The sequence below is a fragment of the Setaria italica genome, chromosome III (assembly GCF_000263155.2).
Source record: "Setaria italica strain Yugu1 chromosome III, Setaria_italica_v2.0, whole genome shotgun sequence".
Taxonomy (NCBI): domain Eukaryota; kingdom Viridiplantae; phylum Streptophyta; class Magnoliopsida; order Poales; family Poaceae; genus Setaria; species Setaria italica.
This window is the reverse complement of record NC_028452.1, coordinates 9,277,353-9,301,556: the sequence shown is the minus strand read 5'-3', so window position 1 is coordinate 9,301,556 and position 24,204 is coordinate 9,277,353. Positions and strand designations below refer to the sequence as shown.

The following is a 24,204-nucleotide window of genomic DNA, read 5'->3' as shown; positions in this document are numbered from 1 at the left end:
ATGCCTAGGATCGACACTCGCGATGCGGTGCTTGAAGACAGAGGCATCGTCAATATTTGTAGGGACATGGCGAGGTTCATCCAAAGGGAGATGTGTCATGAGGATGGAGAATTCTTTGATCCAAATGGTGTGTTGGCGGTGGACGGATGCGACCGTCTTCGTAGCTAGACAAAGGCGCCACCGATGTAGCTCTATTCCAATTGTTGAAGTATGTGAATTATTTATTATTCAAGTTTGTTGAATAATGTGAATTATCTATTTTGTACTATGCAATTTTTAATAATGTAAATTATTTATTATTTAAGTTCGTTGTTATGTGGGTTGGAGATACATATTTAAATTTGGCAGCTAAAAACTAGCAAAAACTAGAAATTATAAATAAATCACGGAAAATAATATATAGGGTGGAAAAATAAATCTTCCTGGCGGCGGGTGGCATAACCAACCTCCAGCACAGAATGCCAGTGTGCTGACGGTGGGTTATGCCACCCGCCATCACAGAGAGCCTCTGTGCTGGCGGGTGGATAACGTCGCCCGCCAGTATAGACCGCTATTTGTGCTGGTTCAAAGTTGCTGGCGGGTGCTCGGCCTGCCAGCACAGAGCCCTTTTAGCCGCCAGCACAAATCTTTTCTGGTCTGATGGCAGGTGTGCCCATTAGCTACTGGGGTATACTGCATTTGAACTCCTTAGCTACTATGCACTAACTACCGTGTGATAGCAAAAGGTTCAGTGTTGCCTCTCAAGAGCATGAAGTTGATGATACACACTACAAGGACTGCTTGGTAGAGCTCCTATGAAATTAATTCTATAAGGAGTAGAGATTATTTGGTTGAGAGTACGTTGTTCTCTATAGGGATAAACTCCAAGGAGGAAGTGAATCGGAAAGGGTAGTTATTTTTGCAACTCCTAGCGTTTTAGTTTATTTTATAAAATCTCTCCAGGGGATCACTCCTTAGCTTGCAAACTAGCGTTTGACATAGCTCTCGACTGAAATTACCCTGGAGTTTCTCTAGAATTACTATCTGGGAAGATATTTTGAAAAAGATTTCAGTCAAACTTTTGAACTTTCCGGGCGTCTGCAATTAGATATTTATTTTTGAATATGCACAAACATGGACATTTCTTGTAGAATACATGCTTTCACAATTTTCATAAATTTATTGTATTTGACAAATGTATTCTTACAAAATAATGTGCTCCAAGGGTCACTTTGGACGTATCTTATGACTGATGGGAGAAGCTGCGGAATATTTCTAATTGCTTTGTGATATACACAATACTTTTTTTTCGAAAGAACGTGCATATAATACGTGGACATTTTAGCAGCATCATCGATCAACACTGTTCTAATTAGCTAATTTACAACATGTTGAGGGTGAAAGATTAGTCTTCTTGGCCTCCTCCCACCCCCTAGGTCATCCATATTTGGAGCCAATTGATCTCACATTATATTAATAATTCATGCGTCATCTTTGACACCATCGGGGACTCGGCGACGTGGTCGTCTCTGGCGCCGTCATTTGTCTTGATCACTGGAACTTGAGATACTTGGACGACCTACATCCAATAAAAAACCACGTAAGAGACGCGTGCGCGCATGTGAGTACATGTGTCAACTTAGGGTCTGTTTGGTAGAACTTCATCTGATTCCAATTCTTTTTAGGAGCTGATTCTTTGAGAGAGGTGATTATATGGTTGAAAGTGATTCTATTTGATTCTTTAGCATAAATTCTTAAAATCAGGATGGAGAATTACTTCACAGAATCAGTAGAAGCTACTTTTTTCAACTCCTAATTAATTTTTTAGTTCACTTAAGAGAATCACTTCTCTTTAGAAAATTGTTTGGTAGAGTTCTTTCTGGATTCGCAAGAGAGCCCTTAGCTCTTCGTATGTGTCAGATAGCAGCGATGTCGGCAACCCAATGCTCGCACGCTAGCTTATGGAACGTTCATATATCTATCTGTACGCACGCGCTGTTTTTTGTTTGTTTCAACGGCCATGGATATATACATCTATATATCTTGCCAATAATAAAGGTTATCGCTGCCCCATGAGAGCCATGCATGCATCAGGATTAGATCTCATGTGAGTATGTGACCATCTCGCATGGCCACCGGCAGCGCAGAGCCACACTACGACTGCAGGAGACCGAGTTTATAATACCAGCACGACATGTGTTCGTGCGTGCATGCATGCTGCATCATGTGTGGTACATCATCACCCTGGAACCGTTGAGATTACCTGCTGGCAGCGGCGGCGGCGTCGAGGCCGGCGCCGGCGCCGGCGTCGTAGCGGGGGAAGGGGACGCGGCCGGCCTCGATCTGGGCGACGTCGGCGACGAGGTGCTCGAAGTGGCGGCGCACCTCGTCGGCGGACTTGGCGCCGCCCATGTAGCGGGCGATCTTGTGCCACCGGTCCGGGGTCTCCCTGTCGTACACGGCCAGAGCGCACTCGAACTGCTTGTTCTGCCGCTGCGTCCACCCGCCGGAAGCCATTGCGTCTCGTTCTGATCGAGATCGAGTTGAGTACCCGATGGCGAGCAGGAATGGTTCCTGAGAGAAGCTGGGTGGCCGGGAGGAGCGTATTTATAGAGCGCGCGTGCATGCACGAGGGTGGGTGATGGCCACTGGCAGCGGTGAGCTCATGCACGCTCCGCGCTGCACGTACGGTCGGAACAAGATACCGGAGCTGCTGATACCTACATGACGTACGTGCGTCGGTGCGTGCTCTGCCTTTGCTTGGGGGCGCTGCACGTAAGGTTTTCAGATCTAGTTTGTCTCGTAAACCATGATCAACTATTTTTCTTCCTATACTGAAATGTATAAACTCATTACCTTTCTGCAGGTTCCTAACAAAGCTACCATACTATGCCATATCAACGCGAGTAGTCCCTACGACCCTACCGATTCAAACTATAAGACATGCACTACAACATTTCCACGGTCTTCAAGATGACACTTTGACTACTAATAATTTTCATAAAATATGATATTTAGAAAAAAAATAATTAAAAATTATGAGTAATGTGCTTTTCATGATGAATCTAGTAGCATATATCTATATTGTGAATATGGTACATTCTTCATACATTGATGATCGACGGGAATTTGATATGTATATCAAGCTTGAAATTGACCTTTGTACTCAGTTTGTCTACTGCAAATAAATTTATGTTGTAGTTGATATGTCATCTTAGCAAATCTCTAAAGTTTTTTTTTTTTTGCTTTCTAGGTAAGTTTATGCAAGTCGTCAGGCCTTCTCCGTACCGACCATTTGCTATGATGAAAAAGGAATCCTAATCTCTAGTTAATTATCAACCTATGTCTTCATTGAAATACATATATGTTTATAGATTATCTTGGAACTCCATTGTTCATATATATTATCTAGAAAGGAAATGGTACTGTTTGTTTCTTCTTTGAAAAGAATATAAATACTATATACACTAATCAGTTTTGTGGTGGACTATTTGAAGAGCTAGCAGCCTAGCACCATGCAAGATACTCTAAAAATCACTTGGGAACAAATACGATGCTCCCCCGACCCCCGATGTGTGGATCCACTGATGACAGGGAATGATGCGTGGCCGCGCTCTCAAATCAAATTATCACGCAAGTTGGGGGCCGATCTCCCCACTCCCCAGGGTGCCAGATTCTGCCAACTGCGGTCAAGAACAGATGCCAGCCAAGACGCCAAGCAGTTACGCGCGCAGCAGATTCACCGATCCCCCCTCCTGCAAGTGGAATCCTTATCATTTCTGTAACGGCAACAGCGATATCAGCAGCCGGCCTCCTCTTTACTACTAGCCTGCAGTGGCCAGTTTGTTCCTCTGTCGGCCAAGGAACCGCGCTAGATGCCGCAACTGTTGCGCGAAAAGCTGCGGGATCGAATCCACTTCCCGCGGCTCGTATCGTGATCGAGAACGAACTTTTAACAGTAAAGCTGGTCAAAGACTCCACAATTATTGCGCCGGATTCTGCTCGCGACACTGTTTTGCTTGGACCCTGGATGGATCATTCAGAGCCGCGCGTTGGCTTTCTGAAGAATCCGGCCATGCATGAACGAAAACAAAGCGCATGCAGCTTTCTCTCGATCGCCATATTAGATTATGAATTCGACCTCCACAGACTGAAAATTCGAGCTGCAGAAATTAAAGAATTCTGCGTTAATCCTTGCAGCAGGTGTGTGTAAGGTGCTCCTTTGTTCTGCTGAGAAATTCTTCTTCCTCTGGCTCCAGGGAATCTTCAATCTTGACGAGACGCGAGGCGCTGCTGGCCACACGCGGTGCAGGGCGCCTGGCTTTGCGGGAGGCTGCTGCCGCTGTGCGGGGTGATAAGCATCTACCTGCCAAGTAGGATTTCCCCGTATCGGAGGCTACAGAGAGAGATGTCTCAGCTCCCCGGCGATAAGATATCGTCGCCGGCTTTTGAAGATACCAGATGATGAAAACAACCGGGGGATCTCAGCATCTATATATCAGGGCACATTATCTCCCGGAAAGCTATTCTTCCACGCGCTCTGTCTGGTGCCTGTTTTTCACTCGTAATATAGTACAATTTTCTATTAATAACGTCTCCTCCGTGCCTTCTCTGCTAATTGGCACCTCGATGAATGACAGAAAGGAGGAATTGAAAGTTTAGTGTTTAGCTGGAGACTGTAGATTGAGGTTATCCAAGAACACTGTAACTGTACTGTGGAGTTTGGGTGCAGCAAGTTATCTTGGAACAGTTTTGCATGTAGCAAGAATAGTAGAATACTGATACGTCTCGGGCGGCGGCACCGCTCGTTTTTCTGTGGTGTGCAAATGAGATGCTGAAAGTTAGGCAAGTTTTAGATGGTTTTCAGAATTTCAGGTCGGCCAAGATGCCATATTTCATTGAGGCCAACAGTGTTGTGGTTTGAAGCCAGGTGATAGTGTGATGTGCCAGTATTGCGCATCTAAATCTTCTAAGCAACTTGTAGTCATCAGTAACCGGATGTCGTCACGTTGATGATGAGTGGGACCGCGTGGGTGGGATGTGGGAATGTCTACGTCTGCACAAAGAATGAGGGAGACTAAAATTACCAATTTACGTTCGTTCATGTCAATTTTATATTTTTTTTAAAAAAATCTCCAATTGAAACGATATTCAGGTGCTTTTCTTCACCGAAAGAAACAGCCAATGTTTTTGTAACATAATAAATATGGAAACAAACTCCGACCTTTTCAAATTATGGGCCCGGCCCAGATCAAAATCAGAGAGCGTTGGGCCGGGCTGCTTTTGTTAATTTTTCCTTTTCCTTTTTGCTTCCCCGCACAACAAGTCCAAAAGCTTCCCCAACATTTCCCCTCCCACCGCGCCGATGGAATCCGACGCCGAGGAGGAGGCCGCGGCGACCCCGGCGGCGGCGGCAGCGCCGGCCGCGGGGCGGCTGAAGGGAAGCCCGGAGCTGACTGTGGAAGCGGACATGCGGGAGATGGCGAAGACGGCCGCTTGGAGCGTCAGCTCCTGCAAGGCCGGCAACGGCGTTGCGGCCCTCCGCGACGACAACCTCGACACCTACTGGCAGTGAGTAGCAATCACCCACCACTCGTTTTCCTTTTTTACCTCTTTCATGGGACTAATCGAAATTAGAAGCCTGATTCGGATTTGGCGACTTGGTCAGGTCGGACGGCGCGCAGCCTCACTTGGTTAGCATTCAGTTCCAGAAGAAGGTGCAGCTGCAGGTGCGTGCTTCAGTAGAGATGCTATTCCTTTTGGCTTGTTTGATTCGCGGGGTTCTGGATTGATTTGTTTTGTGTTGCGCGGGCAGCTTGTTGTGCTCTACGTGGATTTCAAGCTCGACGAGAGCTACACGCCAAGCAAGATCTCCATCAGGGCCGGGGATGGCTTCCACAACCTCAAGGTACTCTTTTTTCTCCAGGAAAAATCGTTTAGCAATGCTCAGATGCTTGTCAGGTATTGTAGAGTTTAGGCAATTTTATACATGTTGGTTGGTTGGTCCAACTTATGTGCAGAGAGCTGTGTGTGAACATACATTCTTGAGTTTAAAAGCCTGTGAAAGACTTCAATGATACGCAGATCTCCTATGTGTTCGGATAAAAGAAAAGCCTGTGAAAGACTATATTTTTCTTACTTTATCTTGTTATTTATGTTGGTCGAAAAACTGAAACTGATGGTAATACTGTAACTTAATTGTTTGTGTATTCCATGCCTTATTTAGGGGTTAGGTACAGTTACATGACCTGGCCTGGCATTTCAGGAGAAAGTTGCTTCCGCATTGCAAGTACTGGTCCTCAGGATGTTGAGCATACTGATTGACAATATTGCCATAATATCAATAATTCGCGATATCTTTTCTCATGATTCCAGGAAATTAAAACTGTGGAGCTTGCAAAGCCAGTTGGATGGGTCCATATATCATTATCTGGGGCTGATCCACGGTATGCATTTTAAGTTGAAGATGAATACTAGTTCCCAAAATTGTATCCTGCAATGGAAGAGTCTGACATAAGTTCTAGGATGACTTTCATCCGGTAAATACGTTGTACAAATATATAGCTTACAACCATGTGCTCACATGCTTATCTATTTAGGTTATACTCCATAATTATGAGTATAATCTCTTTATTTATGTCGGAGGACTAAAATATGCAGACTCAATCTGGCATCCTTGGTTTGTTATTTTGGTGATAATGCTTTTTTTTTTCTTGAATCTGTCTATTGACTTTGAAAAGATCTGGATATCCTGTCAGGTTTACCTGATACTGACTCATTTGAGTCAGATAACTACATCTGTGTTTTTGGTAGGCAATTAATCCAGCCAGCAATACTCTAAAGAATTTAAGATAGTTTAGTGAAATGGTACAGGAATTTTACCATCCTAATATATTAGGAGGTGAAACTATTTCAAAGTAGTGGAAGTGATGCTCTGTTTAAACATTGTACTACTTGATTTTAGTTACTTTACTGCTTACTGTCTGTCTTTCTTGTGTATGCAGAGAAACATTCATTCATACATTTATGCTGCAAATTGCGGTTTTGTCCAATCACCTAAACGGGCGGGACACTCATATCCGACAGATCAAGATCTATGGGCCAAGACCGTAAGTTGGATACCATCCAAGCACTCACCTACCTGTCTCCTCATTTTTAGTAATACCCGGGTACATTTGACTGGATTGAGTTTTATGTGCTTACGAAGTAACAGTCTGAGTTCATATAGAAGTTGACATCTGTACCCATGTCACATACTGTGTATGTTACATGGCCTAAATCAAATTTGTACTATAAAATTCTCCATCCTTACGTTTTTCTTGCTTTCAGGAATCCTGTTCCCCTCCAACCATTTCATTTCATTTCCAGGGAGTTCATCACATACTCCACCATTAGATGACAATCAGCGAACCTAATTGTGTGTAGTCCTCCATGCTGGAGTTGTCTGCTGAAGATTGGAGAGTGCTTAACTGCTTATACGGTTTCAACACTGAAAGCACCTGTCAAAGCCTAAGCCTGAGTTGCCCCTGAATACCTGGACTGGAGAATTCACACTCCGTACGAGTTAACAATCTGTTATCCATGTAATGTGACGTTATTCACCTCCATGGGCATGGGAGCTGCTCCGGGAGAACATCGTCCTGGAAACTCTCTTGCACTTTATTTTTAACAATTTCTGACACCTGTGATTCATTTGATATAGACTATTCATGACGATTTTTAAGAAAATTTTATTGTGGTTATTTGAGAAGCAGCTATATGGTTCTTATTTACGTGGGCCTTGAGCCCGGAAGGACTGCTGTGACACTTTTGGAAGCCCACGAACCCTTGGCTGGGCCACGCAATGCACCCTAAGACAGTGGAAAATTGGTCCTGAAGCTGCAGAAGAAATGGCATTTGGTGTTCTTCCACCGTTCTACGCTCCTCTCGCAAAAAAGAAAAGGCGTACACTCTGTCACGCGACTGATGAGTGTTGAGTGAGATGTTCATCAATGATAAAGTAGAAATTTAGAGTCCACGTGGCACGTGCCTTCAGCAGTAATCGCAATTAAGAGCGCGTGTATGTCGTCCTCCGAGCCTCCGACTCGTCCCCTTCCGCGCATCGCATTGCGACCGGGGAGGGACAAGGCAACAGCTGTGCGCTGAAAATGGCATTTGTGGCGGAGGAGAGGGAATCGGAATCGGAAGAAAGAAATGGTCCTGACGATGGGCGTCGATCCTTCCTCCACCACACACCAACCAACCGAACCCCGCCTGTCCAGCCGCCCGGCATAAATGAGCAGCAAGCATCTGCTTGTTGCTGCCCCTGCTCTCCAAATTCCATTCCCACCAGCTGCTGCAGGACAGAGGAGGGTGTCAATTTCCCTTCCCTGTTGCCTTCTCCTTGGACATCACTCGCCTGACACGCCAGCCATCACCAGCCAGTGTGAATTTTGAGCTTCTGATGAAGTGGACAAGGTTAGGAGATGTTTGAAAACATAAAGAACGCAGAAAGGAACAGAGGAGAATATGCATGTGCGATTTGGTTGAGTTCGTGCGTAGACAGATAATATATTTCTATATATACATATAAGCAGATGGTTTTTTGTCAGTTGCCAGGGCGTGCCTGCAACGAAGCTTATAATCCGCCCCATGTTCCAATTAATAATCCACCGGATCCTCCAGCGTTGTACAAAAATAATTGTACCGCAGGCGCATTAATACGTGCAGGGACATGGTCAGGATGTCTTGCTTCCTTTCCACGTCACCATAGTTTACTAGCGGGATTAAACAAGTCGTAAACAAATGCTTCCACTCCACATGACAGCAGCAGGGGACCGGACGAGGAGGAGGAGGTGCACCTAGGATATTGCTTGCAGGCGTGTAGGGCCGTCAATGATCACACGAGCTGGTGCCTGGCTCCTTGACAGCGTGCAGAATTGTTTTACTGGGACCCAGCACCAAGGATCATGCAGTTTCTTAAACCTGCATTGGATAACCCTGTGGCGTTCTAAAGCATGCCCTACTAGCTAGTACACTATCATGATGTAACTTAATCTTAAATAAACCATATTATTGACCTTTTTTAAAAAAATGATTGTTTTTTGAAACTATGTAACGTTGTGCTGGAAAAAGCGAAAGCCCAGAATTGAGGTCTTGTCGTGTAAAGAACATTAGCTGGGCGATCCAAAAGTGAGCTGAACAATTAATAAGAACTCCAAAGTTTTAGAATCGCAGCAAGCAAAGCATGGTGCATTAGTTCCAAAGAGCAAAGGAAGCAGGAAGCATATGAATCCATATATCGATCTCACCCAGATTCGTGATCAGATGAATGAATCGATCCCTTTTACGTCCTCCTAATTCTCCCTTTCTTTCCGCATTCTTTGTATCTAAGGCATAGATCCCTCTAAGCAAAGCGGCGGGATTTTCTTTTAGTTTATTCGTCAAGGGCTCGATGCGCGTCAGGAATCTTAAGCTTTCGATCAAATCAGCGTCTTTTTACACGGGAACTGACAGCAGGCGCCGGAGATTTCCCATTGTGCATGCATACGGCTTTTCTTTATCAGCTCAAGCTGTCTTCTGATTTGGCCAGGCAAAAAGGGGAAAAATACAGGTACGTTCAAGTGGTTAATTTGTTAATGTTTTGCTTTTCTTTTGTTCGCAAATCTCCGAAGTCGCTTTGAATTGAATAGCATTTACAAATTTCTAATGAGAAAAGAAAATGCATTTAGTCATGTCATTCCTTGTCAGTGAGTGAAGAACCGACCTGATTGAAGCAGCTGGGATCACACAGATATGCGGAATTTTTTGTTCACGCACACATGTATGGAGACAAGCAGACGCGATGACGCTAGATCTTCATGATACAGTGACATAAGCCCACTGCATCTGCATACATGGTACCAGTAGTTTAGTAGAGACAAGGCAATGGTTGCAAGCTCGTAGCCCCACAGTCCCACACAGAGAAATGCCAAAGAGCCAAGAACATCTGCCTGGCTCCGTTCCATCTGTCTGTTACCTGGAGAGGAGAATAGGTCGGTCCAACAGACCCATCGCGCCAACAATTGGACTGAACTGCCCCCACGTAGGCACGTCCAAACCAACCCAAAAACAAGAGCAAAGACACTCCAATTGTTTAGGGGGTCTAACCAACCACGACTCGGGCCAAATTCCCGGTAAATCACTTGTTTTTTTTTTGCAAGTCTGGACCCGTGTAAAATATTGACCCAACAACCATACCACAACAGCTACATAACAAAACACTATCTGAGTCTCTGAGAGGCTTGGCATTCACAGCTGGGCAGATATTCCAATGATCCCAGATGCCCCAAATTGGCAACCACACCACACCAGAGCAGCGACAACGACGCAAGTGACACAAGCCACGGGCCATGGGAATGCTAAAGAAATAGCGCTGCCAGGGCAGACCAGGCAAGCAGCTGATGAGCCTGGCGAGGTCAACGTCACGGGGGCCATGCATGAACACTGACGTGACGGCGACTGTTTGAAAGAAATTAAAGTGTCAGATTGGATTGGACTGCAATAAACTCCTCTTATTAGGAGTGGCTAGAGAGTAGAGACAGTCCTGTCGTTTGCCATGAAGAGAAGCCGCTAGCTTTTGTTATCTTGGTCTTGGTCTCGGTCTCTTGGAGGAACAGTCTAGGGCTAGCGTTGGGGGCATGATGTGGAAGGGACAACGGAAAGAGGCGCAATGATTTCGTGCCGAGGGAGCGGAGGACGCCCCCAATGAGACCGCCCACTGGCCGTGTTCGGGCATAATCCATTGCCATGCAAAAGGGGCCCATCATGGAGCTCAGGGGCACCGATGGATGATTTCAGTTCGGGCAAGTAGAGATCAGGAGCACTGATGGCTCGTGCTCGTCAGGCCACATACGGCTGCCAGATGCAGCATGCATTGCCTGATTGCCGCCTGCCCGGGCTGCTCCCGGCCACGCCACCGGCGATCTGGCCGGCCGGCCGGGCGGCAAGGCCTGAACCGGCCGTGTGCTTGCCCCCTTTGCTTTAAGTTTTGTTGCAGAGAACGGGCGGTCGGTTACACACGCTTGACCTGGCACGCGTGGAACCTTGTCTCTCGCATCGCACGCTCGATCGATCGCCATGGCCGTTTCTTTCTCTCGCTGTCAGTCTGCCGCGGCAAGGTTTAGCGTGCAAGTAATCGCGCCCATCCCGAGTACTACGACGTTTACAACACCGAGTCACCGTGAATCGGACATCTCAGGGAAAGAAGAGAGGGGCTGCGTTGGGCGGCTGCAGGAGGCAGACGAAACCCGTTGCTTTCGACACGTGAGACGCAAAAAGGCGGACGAGCACGCCATCCCGGGCTGTCCCGGGGAGATCAGTTCGTTGGATGGCTCAGGAGCGGTTGTTCTCCGGGGTTTAATTCCCTCGACCGAGACCCTCCCCAACAGACGACCCAGTCCGGTGTCCACTCCCTCCCTCGCTTTCTCTGCCAGGCACATCGTTTTCGCGGAGATCTCACCACACCCCCAACAGGGCTTGCTGGTGAGGACTGAGGAGTACAGAGTACTACGATTTGGGATGGGCCTCGCCATGAACTGGAGCTGGAGCCGGGGCAGGGCGAGGGGAGAGTGCAAAAGGCGGGGGGGGGGGGGGGGGGGGGGGGGGCGGGCGCATTGTCCCCGTCAAGCGGCATGATCTGGCCGTGGCTGAGGCATTCCATGTGTGTACAGGGTCCATCCAGTTGACCCTGACGGCAGCGCCGTGCTGGCGACGTGTATGTAGACTTTGATCCGGTTGATCCCAGCAATCGTAGGCGTAGGCGTATAGGCGTAACGTTCGGCGGATGGGGTAGGCAGGTCTCACCGCACAGTGTGAAATAAACCACCAGCATGTCATGTCCTGCTCTCCGGGGCGGGCATAACGCGGTGCATGCAAGGACCGTGGTTGACCGGTTGCAGGCCTCTGCTAACCGTACCCGGCTAACCCGACGACAGTGGGCAATCCTTTGGAGGGAGCATGATCTATCCCATAGGCCTGCTTGATCTACTTTATGTTTATGGTATGTCGTTCTAAACTTTGTTCCCCCTGATGAGTCAAACATCAAATAAGAGGAGAGCTAATTTTAAAGCGTTGCAAAGTCTAAGGAAAAATTGCAAGAAAAACAAAAAATATAATTATGCAAAACAGATAAAGCCATCAGACCACTTAACGGGTTTCGAAATGCATTTTCTATCTTATCGTAACGTGGTTATAACTTACATTTTTGTCAGGACGTGGTTACAACCTGCATCGCAAATCGAACTGTTTGTCAGGACGTGGTTACAACCTGCATCGCAAATCGAACTGTCGAGGCTGCAACTTGCATGGGACATACAGGTATACGACGTATCGACATGCACGTATGGCTACAATTAGAATAGAATGCTAGATATAGTTATGCATAACATTTCATATTCGGTCTGTTCGCTTCAGCTTATAAGCCGGCTGAAAAGCTGAAACGGTGGATTTGTTGTGAGAGAAAAACACTGTTTGGTGGCTGATAAGCCGGCTGAATAAGCTGAAGCGAACAGACCCATTATCCCTTGCAGTAAACACTATTAATATACGATGCAGTAGAGGCAAGAATGATTACTCCTGCCCAAAATCTAAGCGTAGAAGCATGCCAATAAAGATGTTGGTTGATCCCACCACCGCAAACCAAAACCCCGCCGCGGTTCACTCGGTCGGCACGGTGAAAAGCAGCCGTCTCCTTCGCCCCCGACTGGCCGACTCCCCCAACACGGCCACAACCCAACGCCCGGGCGCCCGCCGCAGCCGCAGCCGCAGCTGGCAGCAGGCAGGAAGCGACAAGCGCCGACGCGGTTCCGCCCCGCCCGTCTTCCCCATCCATTCCACTCCAGCGAGACGCGCACACATTTCCCCGCCTCCCCCCGCTGCCTTTTTTCTTTCTCCGGCCGCAACGCTACAGCCAAGCCAACACGGCCGCGGTCCCGGCCCCACGGCGCCCCCCAGACTCGCAGCAGCAGTTTTTTTTTATGGAAAGCACCGTCCCAAACACCGCGAGTCCCGAGTAAAGGCCTGCCCGCCTGCCTGCTCTGCTCCCCCGCGCTCGCTCGCCTCCCACTCCCCGACCTCTGCTCCTGTCCTTCCCTTCCTCTTCCTTCTTCCCCCAAACCCAAACCCCCGCCGAGAAGGTGGAGGGGAGGGGGTGGTGAAACCCTAGCGCGCGCGTGTGGCGGCTGCGGCAGCGGCAGCGGCGGCCATGGACGCGGCGCGGAGGGAGCGGAGGCACCACCGGAAGGCGGCTGCTGCGGCGGCCGGTGGCGGCGGTGGTGCCGGCGGGGTAGGAGGAGGAGCGGCGGCGGCGGCCGCCACGCGGGCGGCGTACGGGGACGTGTTTGGGGGCCCGCCGCGCTTCGCCGCGCCGTTCGGGGCCGCGCCGCTGGACTACGCCGAGGTATTCGGGGGCGTCGCGGCCACCTGCTCCATCCCGTACCTTGACCTGCCGCCCTCCGCGGCCGCCGTCGGGGGCGACGGCGGCTTCTTCGCCTGCCGCGGGAAGGGGGACTACGGGGAGATCTTCGGCCGCTTCGACTTCGCCGACTTCGCGCTGCCGTATGAGGACCTCTTCGGTGGGCCGGGCGCCGAGCCGGAGGAGAAGGAGCCGGAGATCGCGTCGCCGTCCAGCGGGAGCTCCAGGTTCGTACATTTGCCTCCCTCCTCCCCTGCACCTGTAACCTTGTTTTTCCGGGTATAGGTGAACAGTGGCGTTTGCTCCCGTCTTGATGGTTTTCGTTTGGGGACATGGATTTGAGAGGCGGGGATGAGTGTGATTTACGATTTGCTTTCTCAATTTGGAATGCGACTGTGTCACGTCGTAGTCTGGTGGTAGATGGGGGAAGGACTTCTGGGCTTGTACCGCCTTGCATCTTCCCTTCTCGTAAAGGCGGCTCTTCCAATCCTCCTTTTTAAGCCGCACTCTTAGCCTTTGCTCGCTGTCCAGGGTGTTAAGGTTGCAGAACCTGTGTGTTCAGAATTTAAGCATTTCTGTATGATTTTGGAATTTTTGATTCGTAAAGGTGCCTTCTTTGAGGGAAAGTAGCGCCTTTTCTGCCCATTATTCGAGTTTGCGTGAAATAGTGCCATCAGGTGTTGTCATTTGCACTTTTGTGGTGCTCCTATGGTATTTGGGGTCTCTGTTAAGGATGCGCTGTTTGCGAGCTTTTATTTTTTATTTCATGTGGTTACATACAGTATGCAAGTTAGCCGTCCAATTTCTTTGCATGGGTTGAAAAAATTTAACTTACAACATGGGTAGGATGAATTGGTGAGAAATGTTGTGCTGTTGCTGTGGGCGAATTCATATGATCGGAAGGAATTTTGTGGAGCAAACTTGGTACAGATAAATATTGTTAAATGCTTCTTAAAATTAAGTGTAAGCTTTACTTTGGCGGTGGATGCACATATATCCATATACAATGTTGTTTGCTCTTCTATGGTTAGTCAGATGGTATTATACAGAAATGGACATACCTTGGTTTGTGTTTTTAGCTCGTGCGCAGTTTCCCTGTTTCATTTTGTTGTAATAGGTCTTCCCTGATAGATTGCATGTAACCATTGGCAAAGATTTTTTTAACCATGGGCTGGGCCCTACCACACCTAATAGCACAAATGGAGTTGGTGTTCCTCTCCAATGTTTTGTGAAAGATCTGCCAGTGGTTGTTAGCAGCAACCAACTTGAAATCCCTGCTTCCTCCTGAGGAAGGAGCCACTGTCACACCAGAATTGGAACATGTGGAACTGAGCAATGTAGTTAAAGAGGATGTTGTAGTGTAGCAAACCAACCAGGTCAGTGCAAGAGGTGTTCGCACCGCGCTTTAGCATGTCCAGTTGATGTGTCTTACTGCCAAGAGAATGGACACGCAGGTGAGCCATGATGTTGCTGACCAACAAACTATATCCGGTAAGTTGGTGAGTCCAGCTGGCCAGGGTCATTGCAGTCTTGCAGGATAAATGAAACCCACCCTGGGGTGGGGGCTGGGGGTGGGGGATGATTTCCTTTGCATCTTGTTCAGACACTGTAGATGTCTTGTCAGTAATGAACAGAGGTGTTACTTGGAGGGCAGGGGGATTGACTTAGGATTACTTCTGTTTTGGGGAAGAACCTGTGGTGGGGCTACATCTAAGCTCTCATCTTGTTCGGCAGGATGTCATATGATAATAGGAAACAGCGAGGATGGTGGCATTTGGGTGGAAAGGGAAGCCATGCCCTTAGCTAATTTAGGTGACCCGTGGCGCTATGCAGTGAGATTGTAGTAATTTGTAACGTATGGATATCTTGTCGTATTGTGATCTTTGCAAGTGAGACTTCATGCTACTATGTTCTGATTGAAGTTGGTGTCTATGTGCTGCTGCACCAATTTTGTCAGGATGCTGATAAATCTAGTTAGTGACGTCAATATTTGGAATACCTACCGCCAGTAATTACAATCAAATCTATGCATTAATTGTCTCATGAGGTGCGTCCCATCAAAAACTACATATCCAAATGTGACCAATGAAATCAAGATTTGAGTTTACCATCTGTATCTGCATTCTGTACAGCACCACGTCTAGTGTACCATGATTGTTTTAGTCTATTCATGTTTATTCCCTTGGAATCTGCTCTGGTGGTTAAAGTGAGTGTGCACTTCATATCCATCACATGATTTACCGTCAATATTTTTGTATTTAACAGATCATCGATAAAAAAGGATTTCAGCCAGCTGGAGGATGAGCCTCCTGCACTTCCTCAACATTACCAAATTCTGGATCATCATCATCATTTCAAAGACCATAAGTTTTCTCCAATATCCTTCTCTCCAGAGACAGAAAGTCAGCAGTTTGTTATGTCATATAACAAGACTACTGAGAGGAGACCTGATGATCTGATTGAGATGCCGACCTGCACAGTTGAACCTTCGATGGACTTTGTGATTGATTCACGCAATTTGTCGCATGGTCCAGCAACAAATCATGTTTCAAGAATTGACAATGGCACAATGGCCAATGACGATAGTGACAAGAACCCAAGCTCTGTTAGTGCGAGTGTGAGGAGTCCTGAGAGTGATTTTATAGTTGATCAGAAGCAGCCAAGTGCATCGTGGACACCTATTTCTGGAAATGTTTCTGCAAATGAAAACCACAAGACCTCTGATAGTCATTCAACACGCAGTACTGTGACACCCGATTATGCATTTCTTCGGGGATCTGACACTGATGCACAGGCACAGTCAGTCAAAGTACAGCCACTGTTGAGGCAGGAACCTAAACTGATAAACAAGAGAGAAAGTGCAGCTAAAGGGGGCATCAATCTTGTAAATCACAGTCACACTCCAACTGCTGCTGCACATAACAGTTCAAGTAGCAACATGCCTCATGCTGACAAGAAAGCTGGTGCCAATCCCACTTCTGCTTCAGCAGCTATGAAGGAGGCAATGGATTTTGCTGAAGCTAGGTTAAAGGCTGCAAAAGAATTGTTAGAGATAAAAGGTGACAGTTTTAAATTGCGGAAGAAGCCAAGTCACCATAGAAGCACAAGGTCTACAGAAATCAAGGCTCCAGTATCCGTAGAGGTAGATACTTCCGAACAAATACTATCAGTGAAAAAGTCATCGGAAGAAGAAAAGAACCATGACGATTCTTTGTCTGACAAGCATAAAAAACTAAGTGTGGATAGATTTTATCATTTTGATGACAATGGAAAAAAGGTATTTCCACTGGAGAAGCCTCAGAAGATGATGCAACGCTCCACTGAGTCCTGTCAAACTTCCAGTAAACTAGAGAAATTAGGCAAGTGGAAGTCCGGTAATGACTTTTTTGAGCTAACTGGAGATGATCAGAAATGCAAAACTGATGAAGCCAGAAGGGAGGATGATAAATGTGAGCAAATGAATCCCATTACTAGTGTCATCAATGATCACAGTGACACTGAACTCAGTGCAGCGGATTCTGACTTGGCAAGGTATGAAAAACTTTGGGAGGTTAATGATGGCAGGAATCTGGGGGTGAAGCATGTAGATCTGCGAGAGGGCAAGACGGTTCCAGTGGACAAAGATAGGGCATCCGTGATTTTAGAAGCTTCTATGGAAAATATGGCACACCAAGAAACTAATAATTCAATTAGTGAGGGACTTGTAACACCGGAAGTTGCTAAGGAAAGCCATGATACTGATGAGTGTCTGGAGCTTCCTTCTACAAGTGATGCCTCCACAAAGCTGGATGTCATCAAGGATATGCGGGGTTCATTACCAGAGCCTTGCTCATCAGGAAATGCCAGCGATTTTAGAGACCTTGGTAATAGTATTCCAAAGGTAAGTCCAGTAGCAGGAACATCACAGGACACAAACAGTAAACTGGTACTAGAAGTACCATGCAATGGTGGGATGCAATGCACTTCTGGAAGTAATGAAAAATTACAGGAACCCTCAGATGTGCCTAATGCTGCAGTTTCCCAGGGAAGCAACATCAAATCATTGATTTTAGAAGAACTTAAAGAATCTGATGTATGTGATACTTTCCCGAGACCAAGACCGAGTAAAATTGAGCAGGAAGCTGAAACTTATGGAAGAGAAAAATTCAGTTTTATTGATGGATCACTCTTGCATAATAAAGGTGCTAAGATAAATGAAGTGCTCTTTGAGGAAGTAGACAAAGTCGAAATTGAGGAGAAGGTTAGTCCATATACACACCCTGAAGAAACAGTTGTGGATCTGGATGCTGAGTGTCCTGAAGATGAGAATGATATTATTTTACAAAATGATAATTTGGCAGACCGAGAAGAATCAAACATGCTGAATGTATTTGAGGTAGCTAGCAATTTGATTAAAAGAGAACTGGATCAAGAAATGCATGGATCAATGGGTCATGGTGAAGCAGAGAATGTGGAAGAAGGAATGGATGGACTCGTCTCTGATGTTAATGATAAAGAAGCAGACGAAACCCCATTAGAAAATACTGACAAGACAGGTAGTGAAGAAGGATCTGATCCTTGTAACCGGGAGGACCAGAAGTCACCTGAAAGTACCAACAGAGGACAAAGTGATGTGGATGCAAAGTGCGATACAACTTGTGATGAAGTTGGATCTGAATCCTTTTCAGGAGATGAAGTTGCCATCAAAGCTGCAAGTGACAGTGCCACCAGAACAACTATTAATTCGAAGGATGAACAGGCTCCCTCTTCAGAAATGTATACTCGCATGCAGCACTCGATGCAAAAAGATGACTCTGCTACATCTCAGACATCTTGTACTGTTCCTAGTCTTGGAGAAACTGGAGAGATTTCGAACAGTGGAGAAAGAGAATTACCAACAGAAAGGTCTACATGTGAAGAGAAGAGCAGGGCTAGCAAAATGGAAGAAAAAGACACTGCAGCAAGGATATCAAAGGCAGAGCATGGGCCATCTCCCTTGGAGACGACGCATGCCTCACCAGCTTCTGCTGAGACATGGAAAAAAGACTCACTTGGAGTTCAGAGAGCCAAAGAGAGGGAAAATATAACAAGAGCAGATAGTGCATTTGAAAAGGACAATTGGTCTTCTCGAAAAACACAAGAAGCAAAAGAAAGTGAAAGGAGATTGCAGAAAGAAAGAGAACTTGCTGAAGAGAAGGAAAGACGGAAATTGGAAGAGGAGGAAAGGGAGAGGGAACGAAAAAAAGATAGACTTGCTGTTGAAAGAGCGACAAGAGAAGCGCACGAGAGAGCATTTGCTGAAGCTCGCGAAATGGCAGAAAAAATGGCTTTGGAAAGAATTACTGCTGCACGACAACGGGCATCTGCAGAGGCCAGAGAGAAAGAAGAGAGAGCAAGTGCTGAAGCAGCTGCTGAAAGGGCTGCTAGAGAAGCTAGGATAAAAGCAGAACGTGCGGCAGTTGAGCGAGCAACTGCAGAAGCTCGGGAGCGGGCAATCGAAAAGGCAAAGGCTGAGAAGGCTCTTGCAGAAGCAAGAGAACGGAGGGAACGGTACAGATCCTCTTTCAAGGAGGGTTTTAAGTCCAATCGGGTAGGTGCTTTCTGTTAGTATGGTACATTGTGTGACGGAGTTTAAGAAATTCAGACGATACTATGCAACATTGTTTTCTTTTTCTTTCTCTTTTTTAGAGAACTGCTGACTAGATATAAATCCTGATTCTGGATGCAGGATATTCGACAGGAGTCACAGTATCAGAGGGCGGCTTCCAGTAATTTCAGCAGAAACCCAGATTCTGTCAACAGAGGTACTTAATATGTTCATGATACTTTATTATAAATCATGTGTTTCAAGGAAGCTTTGCATGCATTTTTTTTAAAAATGTTTGTTACTCGTCTTAATTTCTGCTCTTTGATATTTGTTGGCAGCAGTGGTTGAGGTTGAGTCAGCTTTAAGACATAAAGCAAGATTAGAGAGGCATCAACGCACAGCTGAACGTGTGGTACGCCTGATATTTCTTTCTGGTTTTATTTCAGTTTTTGCCTTATTTGCCAGTAGTTTGGTGACTATGCATATTACCTATTTTCAGACAAAGGCACTTGCTGAGAAGAACATGCGGGATGTGCTAGCTCAAAGGGAGCAAGCAGAGAAACATGTAAGACTATACACACAAAGGGAAACTTCTCACTGTATCTGCATTTATTCACAGTATCGGTGTTTATGTATTTCAGAGGTTGTCTGAGTTCCTGGATCCTGAGATCAAGAGATGGTCAAATGGAAAGGAGGGAAATCTGAGGGCCTTGCTGTCCACATTGCAATATGTAAGCGGTTAATTTCATACATCTTTTCAATCCTTCATGTAGAACATGTAAAGGTTATCATTTTTGCTTTGTTTTCCCTGGCAGATTCTTGGTGCTGATAGTGGCTGGCAACCGGTGCCACTTACAGATCTCATTACAGCTGTTGCTGTGAAGAAAGCTTACAGGAAGGCAACCCTCTGTGTCCATCCAGATAAATTACAACAAAGGGGTGCTACAATCAGACAGAAATACATCTGTGAGAAGGTTTTTGATCTTCTTAAGGTATGTGCTTGTTCATTTGGGACTAAATTATAGCAGTCCTTTCCACTTCTGAAAACACTTTCCTGGGAACATTCTTTTTTTTTTTTGAAAGCCTTCCTGGGAACATTCTAGTTACATATGATTCAGAATATGCTATCGATTGTGGTAATGTACGGAACTTTTACATGCATGGTTCCCATTGTCCCTAAAGCATATGCTGGTGTGCCCGTTATGCCTTCGATTTATCATACACCTCATGCTGCGCCTTTTGCTTTATTGGAACTCTGGGTCTTCTGAAACTTTGCATTGCTTGCAAACAAGCTTTTAGCTGTGAAACGTTGCTGCATGAACTTCATTTCTGGACGTGCAGTTTTACCATTTTTGCACTCGTGTTTGTCCTACGTTGGTGATAATTCAAGGTGAAAAAAGAACAGATGCTCACTGGCTGCTGCTGTTTTGCAGGATGCTTGGAACAAGTTCACTTCGGAGGAGCGCTAGGATGAAAGCTAAGCAGCGGTTTCTTTTGAGGCAGGAGATTCATTAGTATTTATATAGCTATATGGTTAGTTTCTTCATTCAATATTGATGTAAATATGCAGTTCTAGCTCTAGATATCCATGTCAGAAACAGCGCCAATGCCGCAGGCTATTACCTGTTAACTAAAATCGGTTCAGTAGAAGAGCTTCATTGCTTCCAGTTCCTGCACCGGCTGACCGGAAGTTCTAAGTGGCCAGACGCCGGACGGCGTTAAGCCAGTGCCGAATGCCATCACCAGACCGTGAAACGTAGGATACGAATATACGATACTAGCCCCGGAAAATACGTCGAAGTTTGGTTGTAGTACGAATCCTTGCCTAATTCGATGAGCCTTACTGAATTCAAATAGGACTTGTTTAGGCAAACTTTGGCAAGGAGACCTGGATTTGTTCGGGTTCGGTGTGCCCAAGTCGGCTCTTGCGCTGGCCGGCCTGAGGCCTCGCCGCCTGGTGAACGATATTTGCGCCGGCCGGGCTACGGCGCTGCGGTTCGGGATCGGCGGCGCAAGTTGACGCCAGCGTGGGTCCTCGGCTCGAGCTCCCACCCACCTGAACCCGACCTCCTCATCCCCTTCTCGCTCCAGCCCTCGGTGGCGGTAGCGACATGGAGGACGGGAACGAGAGGTGCGCTACGCCTGCCAGTCCGATCCCGGAGCACGCTAGTTCCTGCGGCGATGGCGAGGATGCTGACTTATTACACAGCTCGTCGTCCGCAAAGGATGGCGACGACGGTGGCTCCTCGTTATGCGATTCATCCTCGGTAGAAGAGGACGACGACGGTGGCTCGTCGTCAGCAGAGGATGACGATGACGACGACGGCGTCGTCGTCAGAGGAAGAGGTCCACGATGGCGGCTCGTCCGTGGGGACGGAGCTGGCTCTTGAGCTAGCCCGGTGGGAGGTGGAGTGGGTGCCGGAACCGGAGCCGACGGAGGAGGACAAGGCGGTGGAAGCTCTCCACCTGGTCCTCTGCCGGCAGTTCACCGAGCACGACCCCAAGTTGGGCTACCCCGTCCCTACCCGCTTGTGCCAGTTCAACATTGCCTTGTTCGACTTTGAGAAAGAATGTGAGTGTGCATATTCACAACCATTTCACTGTTCTTCTTTTGCTCTAAATTTGTGTTGTTCAACTTTGATTATTTGCAGCTATGGCTGGCCTTGGTCAACCGCTTTGCACCCTCGATCTATCTGACTGGATGTCATTGGAGGATTCCATCAACGTGGTTTCCTTGAAGGTAGCTGAATCTGTGGGCTACCCGATCAGCGTGTTCGGCACCGTGCTCGCGAGGGATCAGGTTGACTACAAGTGCGTCTATCTTTTCAGGCGGGACAGGGAGGATCCTCAAGTCGTTACATCACCGGTCTGTATTCATCCCCTTGTCTCTGTGAATCCTGTTTGCTAGATTATTGTTTACTGCGAATCCAAATATCGTTTTATCTTGCCAACTTATACTATAAAAATGATGTCTAAATCACTATTTCATCAACATGTACCTTCCTAATAACCTGAATATTGCGCATCTTCATTACTGTGAATTTTGGTTGCTTTTTGTGTGCGTCCAGTGTAGAATAACGTTCTTGAATCATGAAGCGTCTTAATGTTGGCACGTTTTCATACCGGCAATAAAAGAATTTACTCATAACGCATCTTTAGTTATTTGGCTGTTGCTAGAGATCATCCGTAGATTCACTCCAGCAGCAGCAGATTTAATATTTTGCTGGATGTGCATAATCTTGGCACTTATTGTATTTAGGGCTGGTTGGATCCGGCGTCCTGAACTTTAGAACATGTGGATGTTTAAATACTAATTAGAAGTATTAAATATAATCTAATTACAAAACTAATTGCACAGATGGAGTCTAATTCGCGAGACAAATCTATTAAGCCTAATTAGTCCATGATTTCATTGCTACAGTAACCATTTGCTAATGATGGATTAATTAGGCTTAATAGATTCGTCTCGCGAATTAGTATGGGGTTATGCAGTTAGTTTTATAATTAGCTCAAGTTTAGTCCTCCTAATTAGCGTCCGAACATCCGATGTGACCCTCTAAAGTTTAGTACATTGTATCCCAACACCCCCTATTTCCTTGTTCAGTTCAACCAAGTTTAGATGACGCATATCATGACGTTCTTTTTCCTTATACCTCTTGCACAGGATGATGCGTTGACTTTGACAGGCCCGTGCCAAGGACTCGCTGCAACATCCCACACGTTTTTCGAGGTCAATCTGAAGATCAGGAGCGACGACGGCGACAAGGATTTCAGCGAAGGTGTAGGGAGTGTTTGGTTGCAATGACTAAGCTGGCTCTCTATTACATCGAATGTTTAGATACTAATTAGGAGGATTAAATATGAGCTAATTATAAAACCAATTGTACAGATGGAGGCTAATTCGTGAGCTGAATCTATTAAACCTAATTAGTCCATGATTTGATAATGTGATGCTAATAGTAAATATGGGCTAATCATGAATTAATTAGGCCTAATAGATTCGTCTCACGAATTAGCCTCCACCTGTGCAATTAGTTTTGTAATTAATCTATATTTAATATTCCAAATTAGTATCTAAACATTCAATGTGATAGTAACTTTAGTTCGTGGAATCAAACACCGCCTGAGTAGAACACTGGACCACCAAACAACCAACCCATCGTGACCCGGCTGCTGACTAGCTGGATACACGGCCGTTCCATTCGCCTTGGAAGCTACCCTTGCAGTCAACATTCTGAATCTCAAGGGGCCAAGGCCATGCAGCTTCACCGGCAGAGTGACTGCTTGGACTAGTGGAAAGAGAACCACATCGTCCTGCATGACAGTGACGCCCCGGGCACCGTTGCGGCGGTCGGAGACGGCGGGTCCGTTCCGTTATCTCGCTGCGTGATCGCTGTCCCTGTGGACGAGGAGCTTGTGCTTGCTGTTTGTGTTCAGCGGGATGGCGATGGCGAGGCTGCGGCTGTGCCATTGGAGTTTGAGCTCACTCTAGGGCACGGCGATGGCGAAAGGGTCTGCGAGGAAGGTTCCTGCGAGCTGCGAGTGAGGGTCGCTTGGTCGCGCATGCTCAGCAGCAGGCGCCGCAGGGTGTTTGAGATGGTCGGAGATTCCCGGGTGCTGGTGTGATGGTCGGAGACTCTTTTGTCAATCAGTTAGATACCTTTGTTTGTTTGTTTGTCAGTTGAAGTTCCCTTCTGTCTACTTCGTCTCTGTAGCAACACAAATTATAAGAGTTTGTGTTGTGATGGTGTCATTGAGAATCCATCGCTTAATTCCTTTGGAGTTCCAGTTAAATGCTAGGGACCAAATTCAAACATTCAACCAGTGCTCAAATTTTCCCCACGGATGCAGCAGCACTCACAGGAGGATTTGTAAGTCCAGTATCCTTTTCACCAGAATAGGTGATTCTAGATCAGGAACAACGTATGAGTGTTGCAGTTGCACACAGGTGCGCCCATGAAATTTGAATACGTTGAAGCGGCGAACCGTCTCAGCAGTCAGCACGGTCACGGTTACGGTCATGTGCATGTAATATTTGTGGTCGCCGAAGGACGGGAGGAGCAAGAACATGGGCCTTTTTAGTCTGGGCTGCTGGCGTATCACCTCCTCCGACAGCCCAAATGCCCCAATGTAACAAGAGTTGGGCCAGCCAAATCAGGACCCACGCGCATACACTACAGCATGCCAGCCAGCAAGCAAGCAATATGAATCCGTTCCGGCCTCGCCG

At 46.8% G+C, this 24,204-nt stretch overlaps 3 protein-coding genes and 1 non-coding gene across 5 annotated transcripts; 3 read left to right on the top strand and 1 right to left on the bottom strand.

Moving 5' to 3' along the window:
- Positions 1–1,131: 1,131 nt before the first annotated feature.
- LOC101767156 (protein RADIALIS-like 4) lies at positions 1,132–2,541 on the bottom strand. The gene is made up of 2 exons (XM_004961058.2): positions 2,243–2,541; positions 1,132–1,558 (listed from the first exon to the last, which is right to left on the bottom strand). Exons 1-2 carry the CDS (start codon positions 2,494–2,496, stop codon positions 1,531–1,533), a joined length of 282 nt encoding a protein of 93 aa, XP_004961115.1. The 5' UTR covers positions 2,497–2,541; the 3' UTR covers positions 1,132–1,530.
- Positions 2,542–5,304: 2,763 nt separating this feature from the next.
- On the top strand, positions 5,305–7,721 carry LOC101766743 (anaphase-promoting complex subunit 10). The gene is made up of 6 exons (XM_004961057.3): positions 5,305–5,550; positions 5,648–5,708; positions 5,795–5,887; positions 6,355–6,425; positions 6,984–7,088; positions 7,309–7,721. Exons 1-6 carry the CDS (start codon positions 5,345–5,347, stop codon positions 7,376–7,378), a joined length of 606 nt encoding a protein of 201 aa, XP_004961114.1. The 5' UTR covers positions 5,305–5,344; the 3' UTR covers positions 7,379–7,721.
- Positions 7,722–12,921: 5,200 nt separating this feature from the next.
- On the top strand, positions 12,922–20,644 carry LOC101765510 (auxilin-like protein 1). Of its 2 annotated transcripts, none has more exons than XM_004961055.3 (8): positions 12,922–13,638; positions 15,677–18,980; positions 19,119–19,194; positions 19,316–19,389; positions 19,477–19,542; positions 19,619–19,708; positions 19,793–19,969; positions 20,411–20,644. In XM_004961055.3, exons 1-8 carry the CDS (start codon positions 13,202–13,204, stop codon positions 20,444–20,446), a joined length of 4,260 nt encoding a protein of 1,419 aa, XP_004961112.1. In that variant the 5' UTR covers positions 12,922–13,201; the 3' UTR covers positions 20,447–20,644. The 2 variants fall into 2 exon arrangements, with proteins under 2 accessions (XP_004961112.1, XP_004961113.1); XM_004961056.3 differs by having other exon boundaries at positions 12,924–13,638; positions 19,319–19,389.
- A 114-nt stretch (positions 20,645–20,758) lies between these two features.
- On the top strand, positions 20,759–23,678 carry LOC101782939. Its single transcript, XR_002677012.1, has 4 exons — positions 20,759–21,549; positions 21,629–21,843; positions 22,642–22,776; positions 23,224–23,678. It is a non-coding gene; the product is annotated as an uncharacterized LOC101782939 (transcript).
- The last annotated feature ends 526 nt before the right edge of the window (positions 23,679–24,204 follow it).

Coding starts and splice junctions, on each gene's coding strand:
- LOC101767156 (XM_004961058.2), bottom strand. CDS start 2,496: ATGGCTTCCGGCGGGTGGACGCAGCGGCAGAACAAGCAGTTCGAGTGC. Junction 1,559..2,242: donor GCCGCCGCCGCTGCCAGCAG/GTAATCTCAACG, acceptor TATTGGATGTAG/GTCGTCCAAGTATCTCAAGT.
- LOC101766743 (XM_004961057.3), top strand. CDS start 5,345: ATGGAATCCGACGCCGAGGAGGAGGCCGCGGCGACCCCGGCGGCGGCG. Junction 6,426..6,983: donor TTATCTGGGGCTGATCCACG/GTATGCATTTTA, acceptor TTGTGTATGCAG/AGAAACATTCATTCATACAT. Junction 7,089..7,308: donor AAGATCTATGGGCCAAGACC/GTAAGTTGGATA, acceptor TCTTGCTTTCAG/GAATCCTGTTCCCCTCCAAC.
- LOC101765510 (XM_004961055.3), top strand. CDS start 13,202: ATGGACGCGGCGCGGAGGGAGCGGAGGCACCACCGGAAGGCGGCTGCT. Junction 18,981..19,118: donor AGGGTTTTAAGTCCAATCGG/GTAGGTGCTTTC, acceptor TTCTGGATGCAG/GATATTCGACAGGAGTCACA. Junction 19,390..19,476: donor AACGCACAGCTGAACGTGTG/GTACGCCTGATA, acceptor ACCTATTTTCAG/ACAAAGGCACTTGCTGAGAA.